Genomic DNA, 12,218 nt, shown 5'->3' with positions numbered 1-12,218 from the left:
GAGAACCAACACCTTAAAGTGCACCCGGAAGACCACCGGGAGCCAATGCAGCTCGCGCAGGAGAGGTGTTACGTGGGAGCGCCACGTCGCTCCCATAATCACCCGCGCGGCTGCATTCTGCACTAGCTGGAGCCTCCGGGTGCTCCTCAAGGGGAGCCCCATGTAGAGAGCGTTGCAGTAGTCCAGGCGTGACGTGACCAGGGCATGAGTGACCGTGCACAAGGAGTCCCGATCCAGAAAGGGGCGCAACTGGCGTATCAGGCGGACCTGATAAAAAGCCCCCGTGGCCACGGCCATCATATGCTCTTCTAAAGACAGCCGTGTGTCCAGGAGGACACCCAAGTTGCGAGCCCCCTCTGTGGGGGTCAGTGACTCGCCCCCAATAGCCAGCGATGGCACCAGCTGGCTATATCGGGACGCCGGTATCCACAGCCACTCGGTCTTGGAAGGGTTGAGTCGACGCCTGTTCCTCCCCATCCAGACCCGCACGGCCTCCAGATACTGGGACATCACTTCGAGGGCATCAATGGGGTGGTCTGGGGTGGAGATATACAGATGAGTATCATCAGCGTACAGATGGCATCACACCCCAAAACCACGGATGATCTCACCCTGCGGCTTCACATAAATGTTGAATAGGAGCGGCGAGAGGACCGACCCTTGCGGCACCCCGCAAGCAAGGCACCTCGAGGTCGACCTCTGCCCCCCTGCCAACACAAACCGCGACCAGTCAGAGAGATAGGAGGAGAATCACCGCAACACGGTGCCTCCCACCCCCAATCCCTCCAGCCGGCGCAGCATGATACCATGGTCGATGGTATCAAAAGCCGCTGAGAGGTCTAACAGGACCAGAACAGAGGAACAACCCATCCCGAGCCCTCCAGAGATCATCCACCAATGCGATCAATGCCGTCTCTGTGCTGTACCCAGGCCTGAAGCCGGACTGGCACGGATCTAGATAGACGGTTTCATCCAGGTACTGTGGGAGCTGTCGCGCAACCACACTCTCCACAACCTTCGCAACAAAGCGAAGGTTGGAGACTGGACGGTAGTTTGCCAAAACGGCCGGGTCCAGAGAAGGCTTCTTGAGGAGGGGCCTCACCACCGCCTCTTTCAAGGCGGGAGGCAAGAAACCCTCTCTCAAAGAAGCATTTATAATCCTCTGGAGCCAGCCTCATGTTACCTCCCGGGTGGCCAGTACCAGCCAGGAGAGGCACGGGTCCAATAAATATGTGGTTGCGTTTAACCTCCCCAGGATCCTGTCCACGTCCTCAGGAGTCACAGGGTCGAACTCGTCCCAGATAACATTCTCAAGACCAGCCTGTCACCCCGCCAGGATCTACCCAGTCAGAGTCCAAGCCTTCCCGAATCTGAGCGATTTTATCGTGCAGATACTGTGCAAAATCCTCAGCCTGCCCTTGCAAGGGGTCTTCCCGCGCTCCCTGATGCAGGAGGGAGCGAGTCACCCTAAACAAGGCGGCTGGGCGGTTATCTGCCGATGCAATAAGAGCGGAAAAGTGGTTACGCTTTGCCGCTTTTATCGCCACTAGATAGGTCTTAATATGAGACCTAACTAGTGTTCGGTCGGATTCGGAGCGACTAGCCCTCCAACCACTCTCTAGGCGTCTTTTCCGGCACTTCATCTCCCCCAGCTCCTCGGAGAACCAAGGGGCTGGGCAGGTTCGGCGTCGGGTCAGAGGCCGCAAAGGCACGACTCGGGCCAGAGCACCGGTGGCCGTCCTATCCCAGGCAGCCACCAGATCTTCAGCCGAGTCATGAGCCAGAGTTTCAGGAACTGGCCCAAGCTCCCTCTGGAACCTATCAGGATCCATCAGGCGCCTGGGGCGGAACCACCTGGTCGGTTCCGCCTCCCTGCAGTGTGGTGCAGCGGTCCTTCCTTGGACATGCACATAGATACCTTACAAGTGCACTCAAAAATATTAGAAATTTAAGAAACATCCAGCTGTAGGTCATTTATTTCTGGTCTTATATAGAGTTAGGATTAGATTCTAACATTAAGAATCATTTAAGATGTTTCTTAACACAGATTGTACCGTATGTAAATTAGATAATATTCCAAAATTATGCTAAAATCATATGACAAAGAGTCAAAAGTGAGATAAAGATATAAAGACTCAATGGAGCAAATGGATGATTATATAAAGAAACAAATTTATGAACAAAGAGCTTTTATTTCTTATGATTATTAATTGTAATTGGTGGACTGGTTCTCTCAAAAGTTAGCCTATCCATTTTCATAACTATTCCAATGATAATTACACTATTGTGCAGAACTGCATTTGATCACATAATTAAGTATCATTAGTTACCATTTTCCTTCATTCTGATCCTTCTCTACCCATTCAATATATTCCAATCTTTTAAGAAAAATACACGTCTCTACATATTTTCTTCATATAGTAATACTTATTTTTAAAACATCTGACTTTATTATTCTCAAAAATATTGATTTGCTTGGGAAATACATTGAAAATAGCGTTCAGTTTCAAACCTGCAAATTTTTTCATTCAATTCAGTTCTTCTCCTTTCAGTCTTAAGGTACACATTCGTCCTGTATGTCCAACGTACTATGTCCAATACATCCTATTATAATTTCATCTTACCTTAATCATGAAAAAACTGAACCTCATTCATTCTTTCAATTATGTGTATCCCTTTTCCTCAATTATTTCACCTTTAGGCTTAGAGTAACTGAAAACAATATCTGGAGAATATTGTGTCTATGATGGGGTTAATCTTCAGCTCCCTGGTTGAATATTTTTATCAGAGTTTTCTACAGAGAAGAGTTTGTATTTGCTGGGCATTTTAATTGGCTTTTCTTTGCATTTCTAAAATATGGCTGCAAAATTATACGAATGAGTATAATAGCATGGCATTTACCCACACCATTTCCCCTATCCAACAGATTTACTTCAACATTTACCAGAAAGTTTTCTTCCTATTGATTTATGGGGGAAAATGGTTTTTTAAATTTTATTGAAAAATGGCATGGGATAGTCTTAGCTAACAATTAGATTTTACCTCTATTTTCAAGCCTTCATGACATGAAATGAAATGCCTTCACAATCACCATTGTTCAGTGAAAGTTTTCATGGTTCTTTACAGTTCCAAAGGGACTCGGGACAGCTAAAGTTTGGCATAGCAAATACTTGAAGATGAAGAAGTGGAAAAACCTTATATGAGAGCACTCCGGTATCAATTATTTTTCTGTATGATTTACTAATGATTCCACTCTGATCAACTCTCCAAGGGGAGAAGAACATTTCAGAACCAATCAATCTATATTTTTGGGTTAGAGGTTTTGTCCACCACTGTTAGTTTACCTGTTTATATTAAATGCAAATCTTCATTCCATTGATCTATTATTAGACATCATGACTCAGGCCAGAGAAAGTAGCAGATTAAGACTGCAAAGTCAGACTTTTCAAGCAGAGTATAGTAATGTCCTCTAAAAGGATATTACTATATGCACAAAACAGTCTGCATGTCCTCCTTTTACAGCAAAAAGCTAAAAGTCCTTCCTGTGGCAACATTATTTGGTGCTACAAGACAGACAAGAAGTTTTGACTCTTAACATTTCAACAGCTTCTCAAGCCACCTTCTCCTTGCCCTCTCTCACAGCCTTAGGAACGCATACAGGAGAGCTATGAAAACTATTTCTCAATCACCACCTGAAAAGTAAATTGTATTCCACCATGAAACTACCAAATTTGCCCTAATTGCAAAATTTTAGATTGTCTTATTTACACTTCTTTACTTCCCTGTCCTACTCATGGATATGGAGTGGTAGAAATTGTGAGATTTGAAGGAGAAAAAAAAATCACCTTACTCTGCCTATTTTATATACTTCTCATAGTTGTCCAGGCAATATATGTGTACTGTGACTTTAATATGAATATGTATTGTGTGACTTTTAAGGCTTTAATGCTGAGTCATGCTGTAATTAGGTAATGACTGGTTGTGAGAGTATTTAAGCAAGGTATTGTAACATGTTCAGTTGCTGCTATGATATGCTGCCATTATGATGAAGCTACTGATATGCTGCCATTGTGTACGGAGCTGCTATGATATGCTGCCATTGTGTATGAAGCTGCTATGATATGCTGCCATAGTGTGAGGAGTTGCTATCTGCTATCATCGTTGGATGGATTTGCTACCATCTTGGTTTGTGAACCAGAGTGAGTTTGTTATTCTAACCAACTACTGTTTGTTTGGTAAAGAAGATATCTGTAACTACTGGACTGATTTGAATGGCAAAGACTTGGAATTGGTTTAAAGACTATGAGACTGTTTTTCTACTATAAAGTAAGCTTTTGATAAACCAGTTTGCATAACTCTTATTCATTGCTCTCAGCAACGTTTCCTTGTGCATTTACTCTGCTGGTTGGTAACACAACACCAATATCCTTAACATTGGTTATGGGCCCAGAGCCAAACAGAACTAACTAGGATTAAGAGCTAAACTGAGAGTTAATGTGAATAGAACAAACTGTGTTTGTGATAAACAATCCAAGTGAAGATGGCACTAGAACAAGCAGCAAATTTTTCCATGATAAGCCGGCTGGATGGAACAAACTATGTATCCTGGTCTGCAAAATGTAGTCTACTTCTGCGTAGAGAAGGACTGTGGGACATAGTTAATAATCCACCGGGTGTAACAGCATGGGATCCTGCTGATGAGGAAGATGCGAAGATATTAGCCAAGTTTAACAGAGACAATGAACGAGCTCTTTGCATTATTGGACTAACACTGGGTGACCAGCAGCTTGTCCATATTCGTGGCGAAGAGTCTGCTGCTAGGTGTTGGACCAAGTTGAAGAGACTATATGTTCGTGACTCTGTGGGTGCTCATATTTATCTCACACGGAGATTATTTAAACAACATCTTCTTAAAGGTGGAGATATGATGGCTCATTTGGAATCCATGACCAGAATTTTTCAGGAGCTGCATGAAAAGGAACTTGTTTTCTCAGAACTACAACAAGTTTATATAATTCTTTCTTCATTGGATGATAGTTATGATGACTATGTTTCTTCGTTAGAGGTTTTGTCCAGAGATGAACTGACATTGGCTGGCACAACCGGTAGGTTATTGGAAGAATCCAAAAGAAGGCAAGAAAGGGATCAGTTGAGAGTGCAACAACCAAAAGAAGAAAAAATGTATTCAACTGCCTATTTTGTAAAACCTTGTTTTGCTTGTGGGGCTAAAGGGCATATAGCTAAGTATTGTAAGAATAAGAAAATGTCTGTTAGGAACAATACTACACCCAAGAAGGGTTGTAATTTGGCTACATCCAGTTCAACTACTGATGTTAACCAGGATTGTTGGGTTGTTGACAGTGGTGCTTCTCAATCTATTTCTAGGAATAGAAAAATTTTTGTTAAAATGGAGAAGAGTAACCAACATGTTAAACTAGCAAATGGCTGGAAGGTTAAGGTAGCTGGAGAGGGTGTTGCTCGTTGGTCATTTAGCAATGAACCATTGCCTATGTTATATATTCCTGGGTTAAAATTCAATTTATTATCTGTTAAATCATTATTGCAATTTGGGTTTACAGTAACATTTAAAAATGATAAGTGTTTTATTGAGAAAGATAGCAAGGTTGTTACTGCAAGTTTAGAAAATGATTTATTTGTTTTAAGGGATAACCCAGTATTGATGGCTAAATCTAAGTCTGTTTATAAGAATGTTAAACCACATGATGAATGTATTCATCTGTTACACCGGAGACTTGGGCATTTAAATTTCAGAATATTAAAGGAAACAGTTCAGTTATCTGAAGGGATAAAACTACAAGCATGTAGTAAATATCTGAATTGCAATGCCTGTAGTCAGCAAAAAAGTAGGGTAACACCAGCAAACCGTGTTAATGGTTTTAAAACCAGAAATCCATTAGAGGTAGTGTTTATAGACCTATTGGACCCAAAAAACGCAGCATAGGAGGTGCCTGCTATATTCTGAGCTTAGTAGGGAAAGGGATATTACGATTGATAAACCCAAATTAGGACTAGCTATATTAAGCCAAGCCTAGCATCTGTATTCTTCTGATGATCACATGATCTTCTCCAACATCTGAATAGTTAATGGATAGATTTTAAAAACCAAAATTTCAATGGATTCCACAGAAAATCTAAACAAGTAACTTACCTGAACTCTCTCTCAGTTCAACTCTTGTTTTTCCTTCTCTGTTTCCTTCTGTTACTTCACAAGTATAATTTCCAAGACGAGCCTGCTTTGTCGACACAGAAAGTGAAACAATGCCGTAGGGTATCATCGAGCGGTTCAGAAAATTTGCAGTATTAAAACTATTGTTTTTGGTAATGTTATCATTAACTCCATCATAAATGAAAAATTGATTTCCTTGAAATTGCCATGATACAAACATTGCCATACTGCTATTATCTTTCAGATTAGTTACCACACAAGGGAGGATGATTTTGGGTCCATTACAGTTGTTTATTTCAAGATATGGGACCTTCGCAAAGGACAGCTGGGCTGAACCTAAAAGAAAGAGAAATAAAAATATTAATGTTTGTGTTTTAAGAAGAAAACGTGGCTAACGCAGGAGTACATGTATTTTATCTCAGCCGAAGATGAGCCAAGAAGTCTTTTGCTGGAAGAGGCCATTCTCAAAGCTTGAATCTTTGCTTTACCTCAGCATAGTTTTTGAGAGCTCAAAGATCCACCGTTCCCACTTTGGTGAAAGAACCAATTAGAAGGCGAAATTGTCAAATAGAAAATGAATTGTAGTTTAAGAGTTTTAAAAGGAAGGGAAGATGCTGCAAACTGAGAGGAGAGTTCTCTTCTCTTTCATCCAACCCTGTCTTTGAACACATCAACTACAAGCCATAGGAGACATTTGCTTCCAGTTTGACTAAAGAAGCTTCCCTTTCTCTTAAGGGAAGCTTCCCTTAAGCTTCCTTTTTAAGCTTTTTTTAAAGGAGGAATTTCTTGACAGTGAGAACAATTAATCAATGAAACAGCTTGCCTGCCAGATTTGTGGGTGTTCCATTGCTGGAGGTTTTCAAACAAAGATTAGACAACTATTTGCCTGGAATGGAATAAGGACCCCTCCCTACAATGTCCCTTCCAGCCCTATGGGTCTATGATTTTTCCCACCCTGTTGCCTTTCTTCTCCCTTTCCTATGCTGTCTTCTCTTTCCTATCCTTTCCCATTGATAGGTATAGAACAATTAATAACCATTAGCGGACCTTCAGACAGAGATAGTAATGATTCACTGTATGAAAAACAGTTTTGAGCTTCAGAAAAGGAACAAAAGATTAATCCTGGTTTGGTTCTTGGAAAAGAACAAAGGGGAATATCATCTAGGTGTACATATACAAATTGGATGGCCAGAGTGATAAAATGTAGCATGTATATATATATGTACACTTGTGTGCATGTCTGAATAAGTCATTGTCCCCAAGGGAAGGAAATGTTAGTTCCATGCAACAGGCAGAAGATGACCAGTACCTCACTGTGACAATAATACCCAAATGGGAGAAACTGACAATCTCCATTTAGAGGGTAGAAGACTATCATTCCCTTGGTGGTGAAGACTTATTCAAAGGGCTTGAAAGTAACAGCTCTCAATCAGAGTCCAGAAGATCATTAGTTCCTTGAGAGTAGAAAGCTGGTACTCAGCACTTCTTGGCATCTTAAAAAGTGGAGGGATTGGTGTGGGGGGGTGGGGGTGTCCACATATAACCTGAGCCCAAGTTGAGTCCAAAAGGGGTTCCACTTTTTAATGCTTTTCGGGGTTGTATTGGGCACAGCAATGTTACAAAATCTGAATGTTATTAAAATAATTTTTCTTAAAATCCTAAAGCAAAAAATGTAATGCACCTGGCATACCTGTTCTCTATCTGTTTTATAAAAAGGAAAGAAAAATTTCAGCCCATCAAATTTTAATAGTGCAGTTCTTAGACCTTTGGTTACATGCAAAGTACCTCTTACCCATTCCTGATGAAGTGGCTGTAACAGAAAAAGAAGAGTGTTCTGTACAAATATATTAAACATGATGTAAGAACAAATCAGGGCATGTTATGCTATTTATTTTATAAAATTTTTAACCTGGCCTTCAGTCAAAAATATGCTTAAGTAAATTATTTACAGGTCAGGCAATGGCAGACTAAGACATTTCTGAAGGACAGTGATAATACTGCAGTGGAGACCAATGGCTGGATGAGAAGCCCGGGCCAAAAGAGCCTCTCTGCACAAGGAAAGAACAAGAGTTCATCCACTTATGCTTCAGACAGCTTCTCCTTGGAACCCAGTCTGAGAGATGGGGTCAGAGAAAAGTCAATAAAATCACACCTGCAGTGGAGTCTTTAAGGAAACTAGGTCCCCTAAAATCTCACTTTCTTAAGCATATTTGGATTATCGCTATTTTACAGCTAAAAGATCTCTGGAACATTGGAAAACCAAAAACACTCTTTATTCCAGATTAAAGATTTAAAAAAAGGTTAAACATTAAAGAAAAGAGTAAAATAATAAACTAAAGAATTTTACCAGGCAAAAAGTTTGGGTTTCTTAATTTAAGAAAGTTTAAAATGGACTAAGGGGCTAGTTAAATTTGAAACATGATTTTTGTTAAGGTGTTTTTGAAACAATTAAATGAATCAAATAATGCTTCATGGAAATGCAAATTGTTTATAGAGTTTTACCAAAGATATGATTAATGGCAAAGTAGAGATAAAGGATACTTCAGGTAGACTATGTGATCATAGAATTACAAGTGGCAAAAGATACCAAATACTTAAGGACTTCAGAAAGGCAAAGGGGGGGGGGGGGGAGAGAGAGAGAGAGAGAGAGAGAGAGAGAGAGAGAGAGAGAGAGAGAGAGAGAGAGAGAGAGAGAGAGAGAGAGAGAGAGAGAGAGAGACAGATCCTCTCTTACCTGTACTTGATTAAATGGCTGTTATTAGAAAAGTAGTGAAATGTACAGAAGTGACAGAAAAAGTTATTACGCTTGAGACATTCCAAAATATTTTTGAAGAGTTGGGAAAGAACATTACAGTTACAATAACAGTATCCATAAATTTTATGTGACTACACAATTCAAAAGAGATTTGAATGAAGAGATAAAAGAAGGGATGAAAAATAATTTTGAAAAATCTGCAGGTCAATTGAGTGCAGAGCCAAATCAAAGTCAAAGTGGAAATTTTGGAAAACAAAATAAATATATTTTTTAAAAAAACAGAGATAGAAAGGAAATAAAGTCAAGAAATAAAATATGATATAGATAATGGATTGTCTTACAGAGAAAGAATTTTGTTTTGAGATCAAGAATATAAAACAACTTCAACAGTTCTCTGTTGAAGTTTTAAAAAATCCTATGCTATCAGGAGAGTAGCCTGAAAGAAGACAGTGACTATCCACTTCAGTATTGTTGCCAAGAAAGCAACGGATGAGTTCATGAAGTTACGGGTAGTCCTCGATTTACAACAACAGTTTGTTTAGTGACTATTCAAAGTCATAGCAGTACTGAAAAATGTGACTTATGACCATTTTTCATACTTTCAACCATTGCAACATCCCCATGGTCACGTGATCGAAATTCAGACACTTGGCAACTGACTCATGTTTATAACGGTTGCAGTGTCCCGGGGTCATGTGATCACCTTTTGTCAAAGCAAAGTCAACTGGGAAGCCACATTCATTTAACAACCATGTTTCTAACTTAACAACTGCAGCCATTCACTTAACAACTGTGGTAAGAAAGGTCGTAAAATGGGGCAAAACTCATTTAACAAATGTCTCACTTAGCAACAGAAATTTTGGGCTCAATTGTGGTCGTAAGTTGAGGACTACCTATATTGAGAAGTTGTTTTAGCTTTAACTAAAGAAGGCTTAAGGTAAAGGCTCCCCCGCACATGCATGCTAGTTGTTTCCAGTTCTAGGGGCGTTGTTCATCTCTGTTTCTAAGCCAAAGAGCCAGTGCTGTCTGAAGACGTCTCCGTGGTCCTGTGGCCGGCATGACTAAACACCGAAGGTGCACGGAACGCTGTTACCTTCCTACCAAAGTGGTCCCTATTTTTCTACTTGCATTTTTTATATGCTTTCAAACTACTAGGTTGGCAGAAGCTGGGACAAGTAACGGGAGCTCACTCCATTACGCGGCGCTAGGGATTCAAACCGCTGAACAGCCGACCTGATCGACAAGCTCAGTGTCTTAGCCACTGACCCGCAGCGTCCCCTAAAGAAGGCTTACAGTAGGCTTACTTGAACTTTGGGGGCTAAGATTAAGCATTTGATTACTCTACTCAGGCTCCAAATTGAGTAGATTGGTATAAAGTGGATAGGTGTTAAATGATTGTTATATACAGCTGCTAACAAGCTAATGTCATATTCCTCTACATGAAAAAGGGGGAGAATATTTCATAAAAGAAAAGTACTGGGAGTTCAAACAAGGAAGTGTCTTTGGATGGAAGAGCCCAGGAAAAAGAGAGCAGGAATGGATTGAGTAAAATGCCCTCAGGGGCAGCTAGATTTGTCAAAACAGGAACTGTTCAACAGCATGACTGTCAGGCTTACAGTTAGATGCAAAAGTTTAGGCACCTCTGGTCAAACTTTACACTTCAATGAATCCTTAAGTGAATAGAAGCTGACACAATCCCTACATAATACAAAATGAAGATAATTCACTCTTACAAAACAGGGTGAGGGCGTAAATAATTTTCTAAAGACTTCCGGCTAGCAATTTCAGCTATGACAGACAGAATTAAGAAATTGAAGTTATACTGAACTGTTGAAATCAAGACAAGACAAGATCTGGAAGATTAAGAGAAATCTTTACTAAAGCTACCTGAAATCTAGTTAGATCTACAAAGCAGAATCCACAGATCACTTCAACAACCTGTTCAAAAGTGTAATGGCATTGTGATATATGTCTGTAGAGCCACAGTACAACACTGCCTATACACAACAAACTGCATGAGAGAATCTCAATCTCTCTGTCTCCCTCCCTCCTTCCTCCTCTCTCTCTCTCTCTCACCTCCCTTCCTCCTTCCCTCTCTGATCTTATTACAGAAGTTGTTTAAAATATACAAAAGAAAACTTCAATAAGTCTGAAATGATTTGATCTGATTAAATTCAAATTGAAATGTTTGGCCACAATCAGATAAGTTTGAAGAAAAGACCATCTTGCCAATTGAAAGAACTACCAAGGAGAACTGCATCAACACTGGCAGGCCAAGCTACTGTATATAAATAGGAAGCAAACCCTACCCTCATTAGCACTGATGGTGTTACCTAGTTAGGTAGTCTGCAAGCATACAACTCAGCTCAGAAATCATCAAGGACTCAACAAAAGTTCTATTATGCTTTGGGGTTGTGTGACATCTTGTGTCAAGGAAATGTGCTGGTAAAAGGAAGAAATACATTCATCTAGGTATCAATATATCCTAGAAGTTCTGCAGGCAGGGAAGATACCGAAAAAAGGTTGACTATTTCAACAAGGTAAAAATGTGAAACACATCTCCGAATCAATTGTGAAATAGGAAGGAGACATAAAAGATTTTTGGATGCCCTTCACAGTTCTCGCAGTTGAACACTATTGAAAAATCTGGAGAGAAATATCAAACATATAGCATAATCAAATGGAAGAACATTTCTGAACTAGAAAGTTCTCCAAGGAAGAATGGATGAAAAACCCTAAAAGCAAGAATAGAAGGATTTTTCTTTCACTACAGATAGTTTGAAATCACAATTGGCACAATTAATTGTGCCAATGAAGAGTTGGAATTTAGTAAGTGAAAAAATGTCCAATATTTTATACTTGCGATTTTACTCTTTTTTTATCTGCAAACTGCACATAAATAGGAAGTATAGATTCATATTTGCATAGAGACGTCATGTTTAACCTTGTGCCATAAAGAGGTTATGTCAACTTCTATTAATTTAGGGATTGACTGGAATAAGCATTTCAATGAAAGATATCTATATCTTTTGTTTGTTTGACCTGAGTTGGAATGATACTTCTTTACATTTTCTTGTTGTCTGGTTTGATTTTTTTTCTTAGTATTCATAGATCCATGTTTAGGTAGGGAGCAGATTCTTCATTAAATATCCAGATCATCTTCCTCATCCATCCTTCCCAATACTTTCTTTCACTGGGATTCTTATGTTGTGGTAAAGTGATTTTAGATGTTCATTTGTTGGCTAAGCGTCATAACAATTAAGCTCACTCATAATA

At 39.9% G+C, this 12,218-nt stretch overlaps 1 protein-coding gene across 1 annotated transcript in view; it reads right to left on the bottom strand.

Annotated features, from left to right (window-relative positions):
• CD47 (CD47 molecule) overlaps positions 1 to 12,218 on the bottom strand; it is a 66,611-nt gene that overhangs the window by 47,166 nt on the left and 7,227 nt on the right. The window contains exon 2 of the mRNA XM_070943766.1: positions 6,170 to 6,523. Coding sequence (XP_070799867.1) covers positions 6,170 to 6,523 — 354 coding nt within the window. The remainder of the gene's footprint in view (positions 1 to 6,169; positions 6,524 to 12,218) is intronic.

The sequence above is a fragment of the Pituophis catenifer genome, unplaced genomic scaffold (assembly GCF_029215685.1).
Source record: "Pituophis catenifer annectens isolate HBS135680 unplaced genomic scaffold, rPitCat1.0.hap2 SCAF_4, whole genome shotgun sequence".
In the NCBI taxonomy this organism is placed as follows: Eukaryota; Metazoa; Chordata; class Lepidosauria; order Squamata; family Colubridae; genus Pituophis; species Pituophis catenifer.
The sequence above is the reverse complement of the archived record's forward strand: the minus strand, read 5'-3'. Positions and strand labels throughout refer to the sequence as shown.